Here is a 17,726-nt window from a genome sequence, read left to right on the forward strand (position 1 = left end):
AAAGTGCCTTAAGTAGTCTCTCCAGGCGCTGTCTGATGTTACAAATTTGCATAAATTCTATTACAAATGCAGTATTTGCCTGCTACGACTTAACACCATCAGTGTCTCGGAGCACACGACGCTATATTTTACGAGTGAATGCGACCCTGTCACTCTGAGCCATATTTATGGCTCTTGGTCTGGTCCTTGTCCTCGGAGCCAACTCCGGCTTGAGTCCCCGGTTCTAGTATGGTCTGATTAGGGGATTGAAACTTCGTCGAGGGTCTCGGAGCACTGTTAATGGCTTTAGAAAGGCACTAACTCCTTGTCGGCACCTTGCCGTGCACCGATTTCTGGAGGCCCAGTCGGAGTAATTCCAATTTTTGACTCTGCACTCAAAATATGAATAGTTTAGCTGAGATTGAAAAGACTAAGTTCGCAGATTAGTTTAACAAACTAATGCCAGAAGCACAAGTACATAGGGCAGGGGGAGGAGCCGGTTTTCCTCGTGTAGATTTTGAGAGCGGGATGGTCGAAATGGCCTAACCTATACCATAATTCGCTCGACATAAAGCAGCAGAAGCAGAAAGTCAGCTCCGAGCTCAGGGCAGCAACTTAGGAAGCGGGTCAGCCGCGAAAGATGAGGAATGCGATTGACATTGCCACAGAGTCCGGGCACATATGCGGAGCATTTAGTGCCAAATTCGAAACGGGTTTCCGTTCGATGCCATTGCGGGACAGTTTTCCACCTCCCCTCTACTCCTCCTCCTCTGCGCGCCAAAGTGGGCCACTGACATTGACGCATCGCATTTGCTTTGTTCTCGCAGGTCAGAGTAACAGTTCTCGACAAGAACGACAGTCCACCACAGTTCCTTGACACCCCGTTTCTCTACAATGTTTCCGAGGACCTGGAAATAGGCCTAACCATCGCAACCCTGCGTGCCCATGATCCGGACAGCCTGGGCACGGTGACCTTCAAGCTGATGGACGGCCACGACGAAAAGTTCCTTTTGGAGCCCATTTCGGGAAAGCTGGTTCTAAAAGACTCATTGGACCGGGAAACGAAAAGCAAGTACGAGCTCCGAATCCGGGTCTCTGATGGAATTCAGTACACCGAAACCTACGCCACTATAGAGGTAAGGTTTCACACCGCCATAAATGAAGGATACATTCCATAATGCCACATTATTTCAGGTGAGCGATACCAACGACAACCCGCCTGTTTTTGAAGAGACGGTTTACTCCTTCGACATTCCGGAAAACGCGCCAAGGGGTTATCAAGTGGGCCAAATTTTGGCCAGAGACGCGGATCTAGGACAAAATGCGCAGGTTTCTTACGGCGTATTCTCGGATTGGGCCACCGACATCTTCAGTCTGAATCCACAAACGGGAATGCTGACTCTGACCTCCATACTTGACTACGAAGAGGTGAGAACGCGTACGATCACCCTACAATAACTGACTCACCCCTCTCATTTGACTCCAAACAGGTGCAGCATTACATCCTGCTTGTCCAGGCACAGGACAACGGCCAACCCAGCCTTTCAACCACCATTACGATATACTGCAATGTGCTCGATCTGAACGATAATGCTCCCATCTTCGATCCCATGAGCTACTCGAGCGAAATATTTGAAAATGCTCCCATAGGCAAAGAGGTTGCCAGTGTTTCTGCAAAGGATATCGACTCGGGTAACCTCCTCAAAATGTTCTTATTTTTGCTCCTTTTATAACTCCATTACCTAATCCAATACAGGCAACAACGGGCTCGTCGCCTACAGCATTACGGCAGGGGATACTGATGCCGAGTTCGAAATCGACAGCAACGGGACAATTCGCACCCGCCGTCACCTGGACCGGGAGCGACGATCCACCTACACCCTTACAGTGACCGCCCAGGACTGTCCCGACGAGGTGACCAGCTTTAGCGAGCTAGAGGAGACGCAGCTCAAGCTGAAGTACCGCTCGCCCAGGCGGTTCCACCAAAACCAGGACCAGCAGCATTTCCTGTCTCACCAGAAGCAGCAACGACTCTCGTCTACAGCAAAGGTCAGTTTTTCTTTACTTGGTCAATGACTAAACCACGACTGATCCGATATTTTTCATATTTCATCCCACCTGCAGGTAACGATACTTCTCAAGGATATCAACGACGAGGCTCCTGTTTTCGTGTCCGTAAACGAGACTTCCGTCAAGGAGAACGTGGCCGTTAATACTGTGGTTTTGGCCGTAAAAGCCGTCGACAATGACGAGGGAAGGAATGGATACATCGACTATACCCTTAATGGGGCCTACTTCGAAGACGAAAAGACACTAGAACAAGGACTACTTCCCTTCTCCCTTAACCCAACCGATGGTTTGCTGCGCGTAACCGATGCCCTGGACCGAGAATTGCGGGCCAGCTACCTATTGAATATTACAGCTCGAGATCGTGGGGAACCGCCACAGGAAGCGGAAACACAACTCCTGGTCCGAATCTTAGACGAGAACGACAACACCCCGGTCTTTGATCCGAAGCAGTACTCTGCGTCTGTGGCAGAGAACGCCAGCATTGGAGCCATGGTCCTACAGGTTTCCGCCACTGACATAGACGAAGGGGCCAACGGTCGCATCCGGTTTTCCATAGTCATGGGTGACCCGAACCACGACTTTACGATCGGTGAGGACACAGGCGTGGTGCGCGTGGCTAAGAACCTGAACTTTGAGCGCTTGTCCCGCTATACGCTCACTGTAAAGGCTGAGGATTGCGACCTGGAGAACCCGGCTAGCGACACTGCTGAGCTGACCATAATCATTCTGGACATCAACGACAACCGTCCCACCTTCCTTGATTCTCCCTACCTGGCTCGGGTCATGGAAAACACCGTCCCGCCAAACGGAGGCTATGTACTTACGGTAAAGGCCTTTGACGCGGACTCTCCTCCGCTCAACTCTCAAGTGCGATACTTTCTCAAGGAGGGAGACACTGAGTTGTTTCGCATCAATGCCTCATCGGGAGACATTTCGCTGCTGAAGCCACTAGACCGCGAGCGACAGAGCGAGTACATTCTGACGCTAGTGGCTATGGACACAGGATCGCCACCGCTTACGGGCACTGGCATTGTACGAGTGGAGGTACAGGACGTGAACGACAACGGACCGATTTTCGAGCTGCAGTCTTACCACGCTGTTGTTGAGGAAAACCTACCCGCAGGAACCCTTGTGCTCCGTCCCACAGCTACGGACAAGGACGAAGGACTGAATGCTAGACTGCGCTTCAATCTGCTTGGCGATCACATTATGCGCTTCCACATCGACTCCCAGACTGGTATCATAACTACAAGCACGCCGCTCGATCGGGAGGAGACCGCTGTATACCATCTCACGTTGATGGCACAGGACAGTTCCGTCACAGAACCGCGAGCTTCGTCGGTGAACCTCACAATCCATGTGGGCGATGTGAACGATAACGCTCCTAGTTTCGACGCCAGCCGATACACTGTGACCCTCCCGGACAGGATGAGTGCAGGGGAGTTTGTGTTTGGAGCCCTGGCGGCGGACCTGGATGCGGCAGAAAACGCAATGGTGCGGTACAGCATCAGCGGCAAGGACCGGGAGTACTTTGAAATCAACGCCGGAACCGGAGTGGTGAGTACCAAGCTGGTGCCTAAGAACGAAGCCAAGGCTGCTGCCAAAGGAACCTTCAGCATTATGGTACATGCCACCGACCAAGGAGCATATCCACAGCACTCATCGGCTGAGCTGACTGTGTTCCTGCGTCCTGCTGAACAGTTTCCGACCTTCGCCTACATTGAAAACAGCTACTTCACACTGGCGGAGGATGTGCAGCCGGGCAAGGTGATTACCCAAGTTAGTGCCACGTCGCCCAAAAAGGGAATGGTGGGCAGCGTGCACTACGGTGTCGCGGGCGGCAACCTGGGAGATGCGGTGCGGGTGGACCCCAACAGCGGAGTTGTTAGCGTGGGGGCCGATGGTCTTGACTACGAACTACTACCCCTGTACGAGATCTGGGTGGAGGCGGTCGATGGCGACAGACCCAGCTTGCGCAGTGTGACCTTGTTGACTCTCAACGTGACTGATACCAACGACAATGCACCAGTGATGGAACGTCTCATCTACAACTCCGAGGTCCTCGAGGAAGAGTCTCCGCCGCAACTTATCGCTGTGGTCAAAGCCACGGACCGAGACTCCGGCGACAATGGAAAAGTCAGTTACCGTCTGAAGGACGACTACAAGGGCACCTTCGAGATAGCCAGTGACACGGGCGAGATCCATACGACTACAAGACTTGATCGCGAGGAGCTGGGGGAGTACGCGCTGGTAGTGGAGGCTGTGGACCAGGGGCGACCCCAGCTAACGAGCACGTCCAGCGTGCTGCTCCACCTGCTGGATAAGAACGACAATCCGCCAAAGTTCACACGTCTGTTTTCGTTAAACGTGACCGAAAATGCAGAAATCGGCAGTTTTGTCATCCGCGTGACTTCTTCTGATCTGGACTTGGGCCCGAACGCGAACGCCTCTTACTCGTTTACCGAAAATCCCGGCGGAAAATTCAGCATCGATACACAAAGTGGCAACATCACAGTGGCCGGGCACCTGGATCGCGAGCAGCAGGAAGAGTACATTCTTAAAGTGGAGGTGTCCGACGGGGCCTGGCGCGCAGCTACTCCAATCACGATCACGATCCAGGACCAAAACGACAATGCCCCAGAGTTCGAGCATAGTTTCTACAGCTTCAGTTTTCCAGAATTGCAGCTCTCGGGCGCCTTGGTGGGCCAGATCATAGCTACAGACCGGGACAAGCAGGGCCCCAACTCGGTCATTTCGTACTCACTGCAGCAGTCGTCGCTCATGTTCAGCATAGATCCGGCTACTGGCGAAATTTTCAGCAAAAAGGTTAGTAGTTGATATTAGGAATCGAAATTGAGATAACTAACTATAAATATTTTGTAGATGGTTCACTTTAGGCACTCGCAATATGTGCGATCCCCCGAAAACATGTACGCCCTCACCGTGCTTGCTACGGACAATGGAAAGCCACCACTGTATTCCGAATGCTTGGTGAACATCAACATTGTAGATGCCCACAAGAACCCCCCAAAGTTTGAGAGGGCCGAGTATCTCGTGCCTGTTCCGGAGAATGCGAGGCGCGGCCAGAAGATCGTGCGGGTCCACGCCACGGACGGACAAGTGTTTGGAGCCAACGAGATCGAGTACTCTTTGGTGAGCGCCAACCTAAGCTCCATGTTTACAATTGGAACACACGACGGTTGGATCGCTGTGGCCAAGTCGCTTCTGTCGCCTCCACAGTCTCGTTTCGAGCTAGACGTGCGAGCCACGGATCGGGGGGCGCCTCCCCAGTTTGATCAGACCCGCGTAACTGTGGAGGTGACAGGGGAAAACCTTTATACACCCAAGTTTCCTGCAAACACCTACCAGGTGATTGTGCCGGAGAACGAGCCAGTCGGCTCTACAATCCTCACAGTTGGAGCTACGGATGCTGATGTGGGGCCTAACGGAATGCTGCGGTACGCCATTTCGGGTGGAAACGAACTTAGAAAGTTCAGCGTGGACGAACGCACTGGGGGAATCGTGATTCGACAGCCGCTGGACTTTGATACGACTCAAGAGTACCACCTAAACATCACGGTGCAGGACCTGGGATTCCAGCCCCTGTCCGCGGTAGCCATGCTTACTATAATTCTGACAGACGTCAACGACAATCCACCACTTTTCGCCCAAAAGGAGTACCACGGGTACTTGGCCGAGAACAAGCCAATCGGCACTTTTGTGTTTCAAGCGGTGGCGACGGATAAGGATTCGCCCCGAAATGCCATCATTCATTACTCCTTCCTGCCGACCGGTACAGACCGGCACTTTTTCAGCGTGAACTCCAGTACCGGGACCATCTCATCGGCGGTCTCCTTCGATTACGAAGAGCGGCGAACCTACACCCTCCAACTAAAGGCAAAGAACCCAGACACGATCATGGAAAGCTATGCCACACTTTTCATCCACATTCTTGGGGTTAACGAATTCTATCCGCATTTTGTGCAGCCTGTGTTCCACTTCGACGTGTCGGAGACGTCAGCCATTGGTACCCACGTGGGTGCTGTCCAAGCCACGGACAAGGACAGTGGAGAGGACGGACGCGTCTACTACCTGCTAGTTGGTGCCAGCAACGAACGGGGTTTCGGAATAAACACCAATACGGGTGTGATCCATGTGGCGCGGCACTTGGACAGAGAAACTCAAAACCGGGTCGCCCTCACGGTATTGGCCAAGAACTACGGCAGTATTCGGGGCAACGACACCGACGAGGCCCAAGTAATAATCTCAATCCAGGACGGAAACGACCCACCAGAGTTCATTAAGCGCCACTATTCCGCGACCATCTCGGAGGCAGCTGGCATTGGCACAAAGGTTATCACAGTCAAGGCTGTAGACAAGGACATTCGACCACAAAATAATCAATTCAGCTACTCCATCATTAATGGCAATCTCAAGCAGAGCTTCAGGATAGATGCTCAGAGCGGAGAGATTAGCACGGCAGCTCATCTGGACCGGGAGGAGACCGCCCACTACAACCTAGTGATTGGGGCCATAGATATGGGTCTGCCTCCGCAGACAGGAAGTGCCACGGTGCGCATAGAATTGGACGACGTGAACGACAATGCTCCTACCTTCACTCGCGAAGGACTTATGGGCTATATATCCGAGAATGAGCCGTCCGGCACATCCATTATGACCCTGGCGGCTTCAGACCCGGATCTCCCGCGCAATGGTAAGTTCTTAGAAAAGATAACACAAAACTGTAACACAAAACTAACTGAATATTTCTCTAAGGTGGTCCCTTCTTCTACCGGCTTGTGGGCGGAAAGCACAAGTCCTGGCTGAGTGTGGATAGAAGCTCAGGATTGGTGAAGTCCACTACCAGCTTTGACCGCGAAATCACTCCTACGCTAGAAGCTGTTATAGAGGTGGAAGATAGCGGGAAGCCTATGCAAAAGTCAAAGCACATGATCACCATTATGGTCCTGGATCAGAACGACAACCCATCCACGACACGGAACCTGCAAGTGGCTGTTACCTTGTTCAATGGAGATCTGCCAACAAACATCAAGCTCGCGGACATTCGACCCAACGACATCGACATCGTGGGCGACTATCACTGTCGCTTGCCGACATCTCCGGCACAAAACCACCTGCAGCTGGCCATTCCGAGGGCCTGTGAGCTCTTCACGACTTCGCACACTACGCCCTCCTCGTTCTCCTCCAGCTACACGGGCAACGACGGTAAGCACGGGGACGTGAGCAACAAGTTGAGCGTGGTCTTCCAGAGCTTCGACAATGACACCCTGGCGAACACAGTTTCCGTGCTGGTGAGGAACACCACGGCCTCCCACTTCCTGTCTCAACACTATAGACAAGTACTGGAGGTGCTCAGGTCCAGTATTGTCCATGGGGACGTGTTTTTGTACAGCCTTCTGGAGAACCGAGGAGAGACAGTTGGAGGATCCGATGACTTGCCCATAAATCTGGAGCTTTTTTTGGCCGTGCAGCTCGAGAGGCGCAGCTACAAGCAGCCTAAGGAGGTCATTGAACGGCTGCGGGAGAAGCGCTCAGCACTGTCGGAGCTCATGCAGAAGGACGTCGTGGTGGGATACGAGCCATGCAAGGAGCCACAAATCTGCGAGAACGGAGGTGTGTGTAGTGCGAACATTAGACTGTTAGACGCGCACACATTCAGCATCGTCGAAAGCCCAAATCTCGTCATGTCGGGACCGCGGATGGTGCACGACTACAGCTGCCTGTGCTCCAACGGGTTCTCGGGCGAACAGTGCAGTCGCAGGCAGGACCCCTGCGTACCCAATCCCTGCCATCAGCAAGCCCATTGTAGACGGCTTGGTAGCGACTTCCAGTGCGTATGCCCGCCCAACCGAGAAGGAAAGCAGTGCGAAAAGGAGCGCAGCGACATCTGTTGGAGCAAGCCTTGTGGCAATGGCGGAAGCTGTCAACGTAGCGCCGACGGCTCTTCGTACTTCTGCCTATGCCGCCCCGGGTTCCGAGGCACCCACTGCGAGGTTGTGTCGGACTCTTGCCGGCCGAATCCTTGCATGCACGGAGGCCTTTGTGTCAGCCTCAAGCCGGGCTACAAGTGCAACTGCTCCTCCGGCCGGTACGGACGTCACTGTGAGCGGTTTAGCTACGGCTTCGAGCCCCTCTCGTACATGGCCTTCCCCTCATTGGACGCCACCTCTAACGACATATCGATCGTCTTCGCCACCACAAAGGCCAATTCATTGCTTCTCTACAACTACGGTACCCCGAGTGGAGGGCGATCCGACTTCCTGGCCATTGAACTGGTGCAGGGCTTGGCGTACTTCTCCACTGGAGCAGCTCGCACTGCCATTACCACCGTGATCGCTGGACGGGACCTCGCGGACGGAGGATGGCACAAGGTGACTGCCACTCGCAATGGAAGAGTAATGTCGCTAAGTGTGGCCAAATGCACTGACTCTGGAGAATCCTGTGCGGAGTGCACACCCGGAGACACCACCTGCTACGCCAATGAAGTGGGTCCTGTTGGGTAAGTAGATATCGAATTTCCTGACGTTGGAGTCTTTCAATCGGAGAATATTAATCCCCTTTTTCCTCTGTTTTAAACAGAACTCTCAACTTTAACAAACAACCTCTATTAATTGGAGGCTTGGCCTCTGCGGATCCTCTCCTGGAGCGCCCAGGCCAGGTGCATAGCGATGACCTAGTGGGATGCCTGCACAGTGTACACATCGGAGGACGAGCTCTGAACCTGAGCTCTCCGCTCGAGCACAGGGGCATCTTGCCTGGATGCAATCGGCAAGCCTGCCAGCCCTCACTGGCTGCAGAACGCTGTGGAGGATTTGCTGGTCAGTGCATTGACCGTTGGTCCAGTTCCCTTTGTCAGTGTGGAGGTCAACTCCAGTCCCCCGACTGCTCCGAGTCTCTGGAGCCTGTGACTCTGACCAATGGAGCATTTGTAGAATTTCGAGTCTCGGAGCTGTACCGCCGGATGCAGCTACTGGAAAACATGTACAGCGCGAAGAATGCTTGGTCGAACAATTACCCGCGGGAACGCAGGCAAGTGGGAGGCGACATTCACAACCTGACTATAGCTTCCCAGATCTACGAGGCGCCCAAGATGCTGAGTTTTCTATTCCGCACCTTTAAGCCGGATGGACACTTACTCTACGCAGCCACTAACCAGATGTTCACCTCGCTGACCTTGAAAGAAGGCCGCCTAGTCTACTTCTCCAAGCAACACCTGGCCATTAACATGACGGTGCAGGAGCCTTCCTCTCTAAATGATGGCAAGTGGCACAACGTGAGCTTGCACAGCGAAAGCCGAAGTCTCCGGGTGCATATAGACGGTCGTCAGGTGGGGGATGAGCTCGACATCGCAGGCGTCCACGATTTTCTGGATCCTTACCTAAGCGCTCTGTGCGTGGGCGGATCGCTACAGGAGGACCAACCTAAGGATACATTCAACGGCTGCATCGCAAACTTCACTGTGAATAACGAAATGCAGCCGCTGAACGGATCCGGCAGCATTTTCCCAGAGGTGCGACTACATGGAAAAGTGGAATCGGGATGTAGTGGCGTTATTGGTATGGATGCTGCCCAGGTAGCGGATCCCCTTAGTATAGGAATCACTCTGGTGATAGTGTTCTTCGTCATTCTGGTGGTAGCCATACTAGGGTCCTACGTGATCTACCGTTTTCGAGGCAAACAGGAGAAGATTGGCAGTCTGAGCTGCGGAGTGCCCGGTTTCAAGCTTAAGCATCCTGGGGGAGTTATGGTTGGGGCGCCGTCAGTGCCCCCCAGTCAGATTGACCATGTTTTGGCCCGCAATCTTCACCCCAGCGAAGTACCCTCGCCGCCAGTCGGAACCGCAGAGCACCTGCGCCCGCCTGTAGGAGCACACCACCTGGTGGGTCCCGAACTTCTTACCAAAAAGTTTAAAGACCGCAGCGAACTGACTCCTGCGTCCGAGTGCCCTCAGGCACAGCAGAGACCCCAGCGACCAGACATCATTGAGCGTGAGGTCGTGGGAAAGAGCCCGTTGATCCGAGATGAACACCGCCTGCCGCTTCCGCCCCTTCATCCCCTGCCGCTCGACCACGCTAGCTCGATGGACATGGGCTCCGAGTACCCGGAACACTACGACCTCGAAAACGCCAGCTCTATCGCCCCGTCGGACATCGACATCGTGTATCACTACAAGGGTTATCGCGAGGCGGGGGGCATGCGCAAGTACAAGGCGACAGCTCCCCCAGTCTCCGCCTACACGCACCATAAGCATCAGAGTGCAGCTTCTCAACAGCAGCACCGCCACGGCGCCCCATTCGGTCCCAGAAGCCAGGGCAACCAGCCTCCTCCACCGCCGACAAACTCATCGCGTACCCACCAAAGTACGCCCTTGGCACGACTCTCGCCCAGCTCTGAGCTGAGTTCCCAGCAACCACGCATCCTGACACTGCACGATATCTCCGGCAAGCCATTGCAGAGCGCTCTCCTGGCAACGACATCGAGCTCCGGTGGCGTGGGAAAGGATGTTCTGCACAGCAACAGTGAACGCAGCCTGAACAGTCCGGTTATGTCGCAGATGTCCGGCCAGGGCTCTAGTGCCAGCCGTCAGAAGCCAGGAGTCCCGCAACAGCCTCCGACGCAAAACTCCATGGGCCTGACTGCCGAGGAGATCGAGAGACTCAACGCCCGTCCTCGAACCTGTAGCCTGGTGTCCACCCTTGACGCAGTTTCGTCCAGTAGTGAAGCCCCACGAGTTCCCAGCAGCGCCCTCCATATGTCCTTGGGCGGGGGCATGCACAATACAGATGTCGACGCCCACAGCTCTACATCCACGGACGAGAGTGGCAACGACAGCTTCACCTGCTCCGAGATCGAGTACGACAACAACAGCCTCAGTGGCGATGGGAAATACTCGACCACCAAGAGTCTCCTGGATGGAAGAAGCCCTGTGGCAAGGGCTCTCAACAGCGAGACGAGTCGGAACCCTAGCGTGATCAAAACCCCACCCATTCCACCGCACGCTTATGACGGCTTCGAATCGTCGTTTCATGGATCGCTGAGCACTCTAGTTGCCAGCGACGACGACATCGCCAACCACCTGAGCGGCATCTACCGCAAGGCCAACGGAGCTGCCTCTCCCTCCGCCACCACTCTGGGTTGGGAGTACCTGCTGAACTGGGGTCCCAGCTACGAGAACCTCATGGGCGTCTTCAAGGACATTGCCGAGCTCCCGGACACCACAAGTCCGCAGCAGCAGCAGCAACAGCAGCAGCAGCCGCAGGCGGGGAACACATTGCGGATGGCTTCCAATGGACAGACTGCGCCGGAGGAGTATGTTTAGACTTTGTGGCAATGTAGGAGCCTTTCCATACCAATGTGTAATCTTTATGTAAAATCGCATTTGCTAAAGTTAAGTAATCCCAATCCATTTCGCAATATGCAACGAACACGTGACAGGATAGTAAGATAATCGTGAACCATAGACTTACGCTCTAGGATAATATGGCCCTTAGTAGTTGCTATCTGATCGCCTTGCATCAAGGCCAACAATCCTACGCGCACCTTCGAATAGGCTTTAAAAGCAAATGTATCTGTACCACATTGTTTGTTTTAAAATCTTTTACTTGTGTAAATTTTTTCAATGTGCTATATTAAGTTAGTTCCAGCCACTGCTTTTAATTGCCATTTAAGTACATAAAACATTCTTTAACTTATTGGGAAACTCGCCAACATACCCTAACTGCCTTAGTCCGTAGATTATAATTAGTTTCTAATGTAATTCATATTCCTTTAGTTTAACGACAACGCCCCATCGGGTATTATGTATCAAACTTTTGTACTTCCAACTCTTAGTAAAATGTTACTAAATAAATGCGTGTTAGACTCGTTATTTTAATCTTTCAGCAGTCGGTTCAATATTTATATAATCTCAGATTTTATAATCGTCTCTCCCCCAAAAGTATGCTACTATATTGTCGCCTTTTATAAGTTATGATGAAGTTTTTCGACAAGTTTTCAGACACTCTAGATTTTTGAGTTTTGGGGCTTATTCATTGCTTCACTCAGGGAATAATTACCATTCAACAAGTCTGGGGAGTAATTGGAAATACATTCAACCCATACATTAATAAAGAATTTAGTGTAGAGTTCCTATCTTTGAATTTATCAAAACGTTAGCCATTCACCCAGCAAAGGCGCCAAAGTCCACAGCTAGGTGCTCATCACCAGACTTACTCATGCAAACAGCTGGGAGACCCACACGCAATACCAATAAACGCGAATGAAATCACCGGCAAACAAACCAACTATATCGCTGCTATCTGATATTGCGCCTCAATCGCTAAACCAACTCCGAAGCAGTTCGCAATGGCCGAGCCCCGTCCGTGTGGTGGAGACTTACTAAGAATCGCAGGCGCCATCATCCTGCCCAACCTGGGTGGCCTCTACAATGGCAGCCTCACTCGAAAGCACCTTCAGAACTGGTATGCCCACCTGAAGTTCCCGTCCTTCAAGCCCCCCAACTGGGTATTTGCCCCGGTGTGGACAACGCTTTACGCCGGAATGGGGTACGGGTCGTACTTGGTGTGGCGGGATGGTGGCGGATTCTCGGGCGACGCTAAGCTTCCCCTTCTGGTCTACGGCACCCAGTTGGCTCTAAATTGGGCGTGGTCTCCAATCTTCTTCGGTCAGCACAATATCAAAGGCGTAAGTAACATACATATCTCTTCCACGTGGTCGTCGCTAATCCCCTTTATCCGGTCACAGGGACTCATAGACATCGTGGCCCTAACGGCCACTGCAGGCGCTTGTGGAGTGCTTTTCTACCAGGTGAACAAGGTCGCCGGCTTGATCTTTGTACCCTACCTCGCCTGGCTGAGCTTCGCCACTGCCCTGAACTACTCCATCTGGAAATTGAACCCGGAGAGTGAGCAGGCAAGGATCGAGGAAGTGCAGGAGGAGAAGCCCTCCAGCAGCCAAAAGGCCAAGTAGGCGAGGTCGAACATTACCATTGCGTAACGCAAGCCCTGATAGTAGTCATAGGATGGCTTAAGAGGTGTAATTATTATCGATACGTTTTATCTGCACATATTTATGTATATGTTTGTATGTACAATAGTTGAGCTTTTCAACCGCTCTGATTTCCAACGGCTCAAAAACTGCACGTCATTGTGGGTTAAACTTAAAGAATCAAATGTAAAATAAATATTTAAAGTCTTCAAGATAAGCTAATATTTGTGAGTCAAAAGTTTATTCGAAATATAAAGGTAAGGGGGTTCCGTAAATATGTCTGACTGATTAGGGAAAGCTGAAAAGTCAAAGCATCAAAATGCATTTGTATTCAAAATGCAGAAAACCGACCGAAGGTGTCACTAATTAATTGGAAGCTGCTGGGCTGGAGGCATCCGGAGCCGGGTTGGCTGCGGCAGCGGGAGTAGGATTTGGAGTTGGCGGAGTACCTGCTTTCGGGGAAGCAGTTTTTGGAGAGGCAGGCGCTTTCGGCGAGAGCGAGGTCTTCGAGGAGGGCGTCACAGTCTTCTGTTGCCCACCAGCAGGTGGGGCCTGCTTTGGAGATGGTGCCTTGTTGGATCCTTTGGTCTGTGGTTGCTGATTTGCTGAGCTAGATGTCTTTGGAGGCGATGGGCGTGGGCCCTGAGCCGCTGACGGCTTTGGGGTCGTACCTGCTTTAGCATTTGGGTTTACCTGCTTGGGGTTCTGCTGTTTGTTTCCACCTGGTAGCTGCTTTTGCGGCCCCTGCTGACCTTGTTGTGGTGGTCCAGGCCTCGAGGATGGCTGTTTTTGTTGTGGTTTCTGGGAGGCATCCTGTTTTTTTGCGGCTGCTGGGCCCTGTTTTTGTCCAGGTGGAGTCACTGGAGTAGGTAATGGTGGGGACGGAGCCTCCGTTACTGGCGAAGGAGGTGTCCCAGCTGCGGCTGAGACGGGTACCGATATGGGAGAAGGCGGTGGCGTCGAGGGAGCCGCTGGAGAAGCCGCCTCGGTTGTTGGAGGCGAAGGGGCTGCAGAAGGGGCTTTGGGTGCAACTTGTGCCACCTCAGCAGATGGCGATCCCTTCTTAGCAGGAGGAGGCGTCTGTTTCTTAGCAGGAGGAGGAGACTCTTTCTTAGGAGGAGGAGGCGACTCTTTCTTAGTAGGAGGAGGCGTTTCTTTCTTAGCAGGGGGAGGCGAATCTTTCTTAGCAGGAGGTGGCGACTCTTTCTTAGCAGGAGGAGGTGGCGACTCCTTTTTGATCTCTTCATCAGGCTGTGATGATGCTTTTGGGAGAGAAGCGGCAACAGGAGAAGCTGGTTCAAGAACTGGGGCAGGACCCGAAGGAGCAGACGCAGGAGCTTTAGCTGTCGCAGCTGCTTTAACACTCTCATTAATGGGAGGCGTCACTTGTTTGGCCTGGGCCTGGGCCGCTGAAGCCTTCTGTTTTGCTTTCTCCTGGGGCTGAGTGGGTGGACTTTGCCTCTCTGGCGTAGATTTCTGAGGCGTTGCTAGCTTGGGCTTTTCCACAGGCGATTTTGGTTTATCATTTTGGGAATCAGGAAGAGGAGTGGCAGTAGTGACTGGTGGTGGTAGGTCCTTTGTTTCTTCTACACTTTTAGGCACGCAAACTGCATCCGCGTCCTGTTTTCCTTGGGTCTGAGCAGCTGGAGTTGATGATCCAGATGGTTCCGATGCCACAATCTGGGCGAGAGTTTGAGTAGGAGAAGGCGGTAAAGCCGCGGCCAAAGCCTGAGGCTTGTTCGGTTCCTGCTGTTGCTGTAAGGACTTGTTCTCAGCCTTTTCTGCCACGGGCTGTGGAGTAACTATCTTTTTAGCGAGTTCCGTATCCACATTCGGCCCATTGGGCTTTGGTGGTTCAGACTTCTTTTCAGGTTTGGATTCGACCTTTGATTCAATGGGTTTCACCTCAATAGTTTGGACAGCAGCATTTGGTACGGGCGTTTGAGATGGTTCAGGTTTTTGTTGATCCTGAGCAGTTGGTTTAGGAGTTTCTGTCATCTTCGGTGGTATAGGTTCGGTTGAAGGCTTTGAGTTGTTGGTCTTCTCTTCCGAAATGGACTGTGCTTTAGACTGGTCCTTATTTTTGTTTTGCTTCTCCTTATTTCCTTGGTTTTCCATTTTCTTTCCACTCTTCGCTTGTTTTTTGTTTTCCTGTTTCTCCTTAGCCTTCTCATTGGTCGTTGTTTCTTCGACTGGTTGCTTTTCTTCTGCCTTCTTCCGGTTATCTTTCTTGGGAGCCTGCTGCTTTTGCTTATCTTCTGTTGGCGGCTTTTGTGAAGATTCCTGCTTAGCCGCTGCCTCCACTTTGGCCACCTCGTCGAAGTCGCCGACTAGGAGTGGAACGTCATCCTCCTCTTCGGCGGGAGCAGCAGCAGATCCCTCCGCACGGGAAGCAGCCTTTTGGTTGTTCATAGAGTTGGCATACATCCTTAGTTGGACAACGGTTTCCTGTCCCAACTGGGGCAAAATATCCGGCAGCATTTCCACCACTTTCCGGGTCTCTCCGTGCCCCGTAACGGCAAAAGTATTGGCCGACAGCGAGGCCTGGGCCTTGGGGTTGTTGAAGTGGATGACCGTGAGATCATCCTTAATGATGTTCACTTCCTCGATGCCTGGAATCGTACTGACGGACAGCTTCTTTAGCGAACTCTGAAGTTTCTTGTCGTCAGTGGCCGCCGTCTGGTGCATGACCTTCTTCTTGCGACGCGGAGTACCCTTGCCCCCGATCCGAACCTGCGCCTGAAGGCGCTTTAGCTTCTCCACATTCATTGCGCCTATAAATTCTAGATAGCGAATGCATTAAAGTTTGTAAGTGAGATTATATATTACATAAAATGGCCAGGAACTAATCACCTCACTTTCTCCGCAAGTAGTAGCAGCAACACGATCCCGACGACGACGATGTGCAACTCCACGGGCGAAATCACGAATGCAGTGGACGGGCCCACGATCGGTCCGCAGAACCAAAATCCCGCACCCGAATCCAACGCAGAAGCAGCGCTGCTTTTATTAATATCGTGCGGCCTGCTCTTTATTTTTGTTTATTTGTTCTTTTTGCACATATTTGTTTTTCGCAAAATAAGAAAAATGTCGCCCCAGTGCTTAAAAATAGCTCCACGTATCCTCCACTAACCGATGCTTCGATTCATTTTGCTTTACTTAGTTTATGCGGCACCTCGGCGTGGGGCTGCTCAAGCGGCTGTTGAACCGCAGACGTCTCTCCGGAGTGGAGATGGGATAGGTGGATGGAGATTTACGAAAATAGATTGCGACTTTTTTTCGCTTTAGTTTAACTTTTGAAATCCCTCACAGTCTGCGATAGATAGATTTTTTGAGTCATCCGACTTTGATAAAAAGAGCAGAACCTAATAAAATACCTCCCTCTTTGAGTCTTTGGAGTTTTCAAACCTAAGCAGAGTTCGTAATCCAAAAGCCTATGGTATTGGTTTACTATTTCGTTAAATAACATGTAATAATTATGTACTCGCTTCCCAGATGAAAAGAATTGCTGTTAGATAAAAAGGTTATATTTTGGCCAAATCAGATCAAATGTATAGGGCTTAAAACTAATTAAATGGGGGTAAGTCGCCTGACTTGCTCCTAATATCTTTCCCTTCAACGGAAATTTGAGAGAAAAACTTTGGTAACTTTGATAAATTGTAGAGGTTGCGAGCCTCATGGATGCGGCTTTGGAATTCCATCTCTTCGTTAATGATATCTTCCATGTCCTCATACTTTTTCTCCTCCAGAAAAAGTCGTGCTTGCATACCCATGTTCTTAAATTAGATAACAAGAAAAACAAAGAACGATGTTAAAACGAATAAGGATTACAGGATACAGGACAGTTACAGGATACAGACGGACGACTATATTCAGGTGAAGGATACAAGCAAGTGTATGGGCTACACTGTAGTAACAGTGTACAATATGGGCTCTTAAAAAAGTCGCGGAGACGAAAGTTATATATGTATGTTAAATATAACTATTAAATATATAGTATATATATATTTCCAACTTTTTTAATATATATTTTCAACCATATATATATTTTTTTTTGAAAAAGCAACCGGACTACATCAACTGCATGATTACGAAAAAAATTTGGTTCAGGTCAGGTTCTCATTAGGTCTAAGTACTCACTTCCCTGTAACGCGCTTTCAGCGCTTCTAAGGTAACCAAACGCTGCTCCTCGTCCTCGCTGGTGTACTGATGAGACAAGCGAATGTCCTGGAACTGTAGTACATGCGACGGAATGCGGAATACCTTGCTGTCCAGATCCCTAAGGCATTTTATTTTATTACTGCAGGACTTAACAATGCACTCCACCACTGTTTCTTTCTGAGCTTCTAATAAAGAAGAGGTTGCTGGAGTTCCGATTTGTTTAATGGCATGACCCACGACTTTCCTGGCCACTTCCCGCACTAGGTACTCCCCTGGAAAGTAAGTACTCCTTAGAAACAATGATCTTGTCGAGAAAAAGTACTTACTTTCTGCTGAAACTTGTAGGGCGTTGAAATTAAAATACTTCAAGTTGTATGCATATTGGTCCAGTTCCATGGCTCTATTTCGAAAGGCCTTTTATTAGGGATTTTTAAATTATAAACAATTTTTAGGATCTATTTACAAACAGACGCGCTATTCTAGTTTAGTGTGACCAGATTAGAGAGCTG

General features: G+C 51.2%; 4 protein-coding genes across 4 annotated transcripts in view; 2 read left to right on the forward strand and 2 right to left on the reverse strand.

The window, feature by feature from the left end:
• ft (cadherin-related tumor suppressor fat) overlaps nt 1–11,907 on the forward strand; it is a 22,141-nt gene extending 10,234 nt beyond the window's left edge. The window contains exons 4-11 of the mRNA XM_017250029.3: nt 807–1,115; nt 1,174–1,407; nt 1,470–1,671; nt 1,736–2,028; nt 2,104–4,875; nt 4,933–6,763; nt 6,826–8,569; nt 8,650–11,907. Of these exons, the coding sequence (XP_017105518.3) occupies nt 807–1,115; nt 1,174–1,407; nt 1,470–1,671; nt 1,736–2,028; nt 2,104–4,875; nt 4,933–6,763; nt 6,826–8,569; nt 8,650–11,389 (10,125 nt within the window). The 3' untranslated portion in view covers nt 11,390–11,907. The remainder of the gene's footprint in view (nt 1–806; nt 1,116–1,173; nt 1,408–1,469; nt 1,672–1,735; nt 2,029–2,103; nt 4,876–4,932; nt 6,764–6,825; nt 8,570–8,649) is intronic.
• Nucleotides 11,908–12,280: 373 nt separating this feature from the next.
• Tspo (Translocator protein) lies at nt 12,281–13,278 on the forward strand. Its single transcript, XM_017249994.2, has 2 exons — nt 12,281–12,753; nt 12,814–13,278. The coding sequence occupies exons 1-2, from the start codon at nt 12,415–12,417 to the stop codon at nt 13,036–13,038; spliced, it is 564 nt and encodes a 187-aa protein (XP_017105483.2). The 5' UTR covers nt 12,281–12,414; the 3' UTR covers nt 13,039–13,278.
• A 79-nt stretch (nt 13,279–13,357) lies between these two features.
• uncNacbeta (uncharacterized nascent polypeptide-associated complex beta subunit) lies at nt 13,358–16,477 on the reverse strand. The gene is made up of 2 exons (XM_017249985.3): nt 15,910–16,477; nt 13,358–15,839 (listed from the first exon to the last, which is right to left on the reverse strand). The coding sequence occupies exon 2, from the start codon at nt 15,823–15,825 to the stop codon at nt 13,423–13,425; it is 2,403 nt and encodes an 800-aa protein (XP_017105474.3). The 5' UTR covers nt 15,826–15,839; nt 15,910–16,477; the 3' UTR covers nt 13,358–13,422.
• Nucleotides 16,478–16,567: 90 nt separating this feature from the next.
• Nucleotides 16,568–17,722, reverse strand: Mis12. Its single transcript, XM_017249993.3, has 3 exons — nt 17,544–17,722; nt 17,197–17,489; nt 16,568–16,832 (listed from the first exon to the last, which is right to left on the reverse strand). Exons 1-3 carry the CDS (start codon nt 17,611–17,613, stop codon nt 16,623–16,625), a joined length of 573 nt encoding a protein of 190 aa, XP_017105482.2. The 5' UTR covers nt 17,614–17,722; the 3' UTR covers nt 16,568–16,622.
• Between the last annotated feature and the right edge of the window lie 4 nt (nt 17,723–17,726).

This window comes from Drosophila bipectinata, chromosome 2L, assembly GCF_030179905.1.
Source record: "Drosophila bipectinata strain 14024-0381.07 chromosome 2L, DbipHiC1v2, whole genome shotgun sequence".
In the NCBI taxonomy this organism is placed as follows: Eukaryota; Metazoa; Arthropoda; class Insecta; order Diptera; family Drosophilidae; genus Drosophila; species Drosophila bipectinata.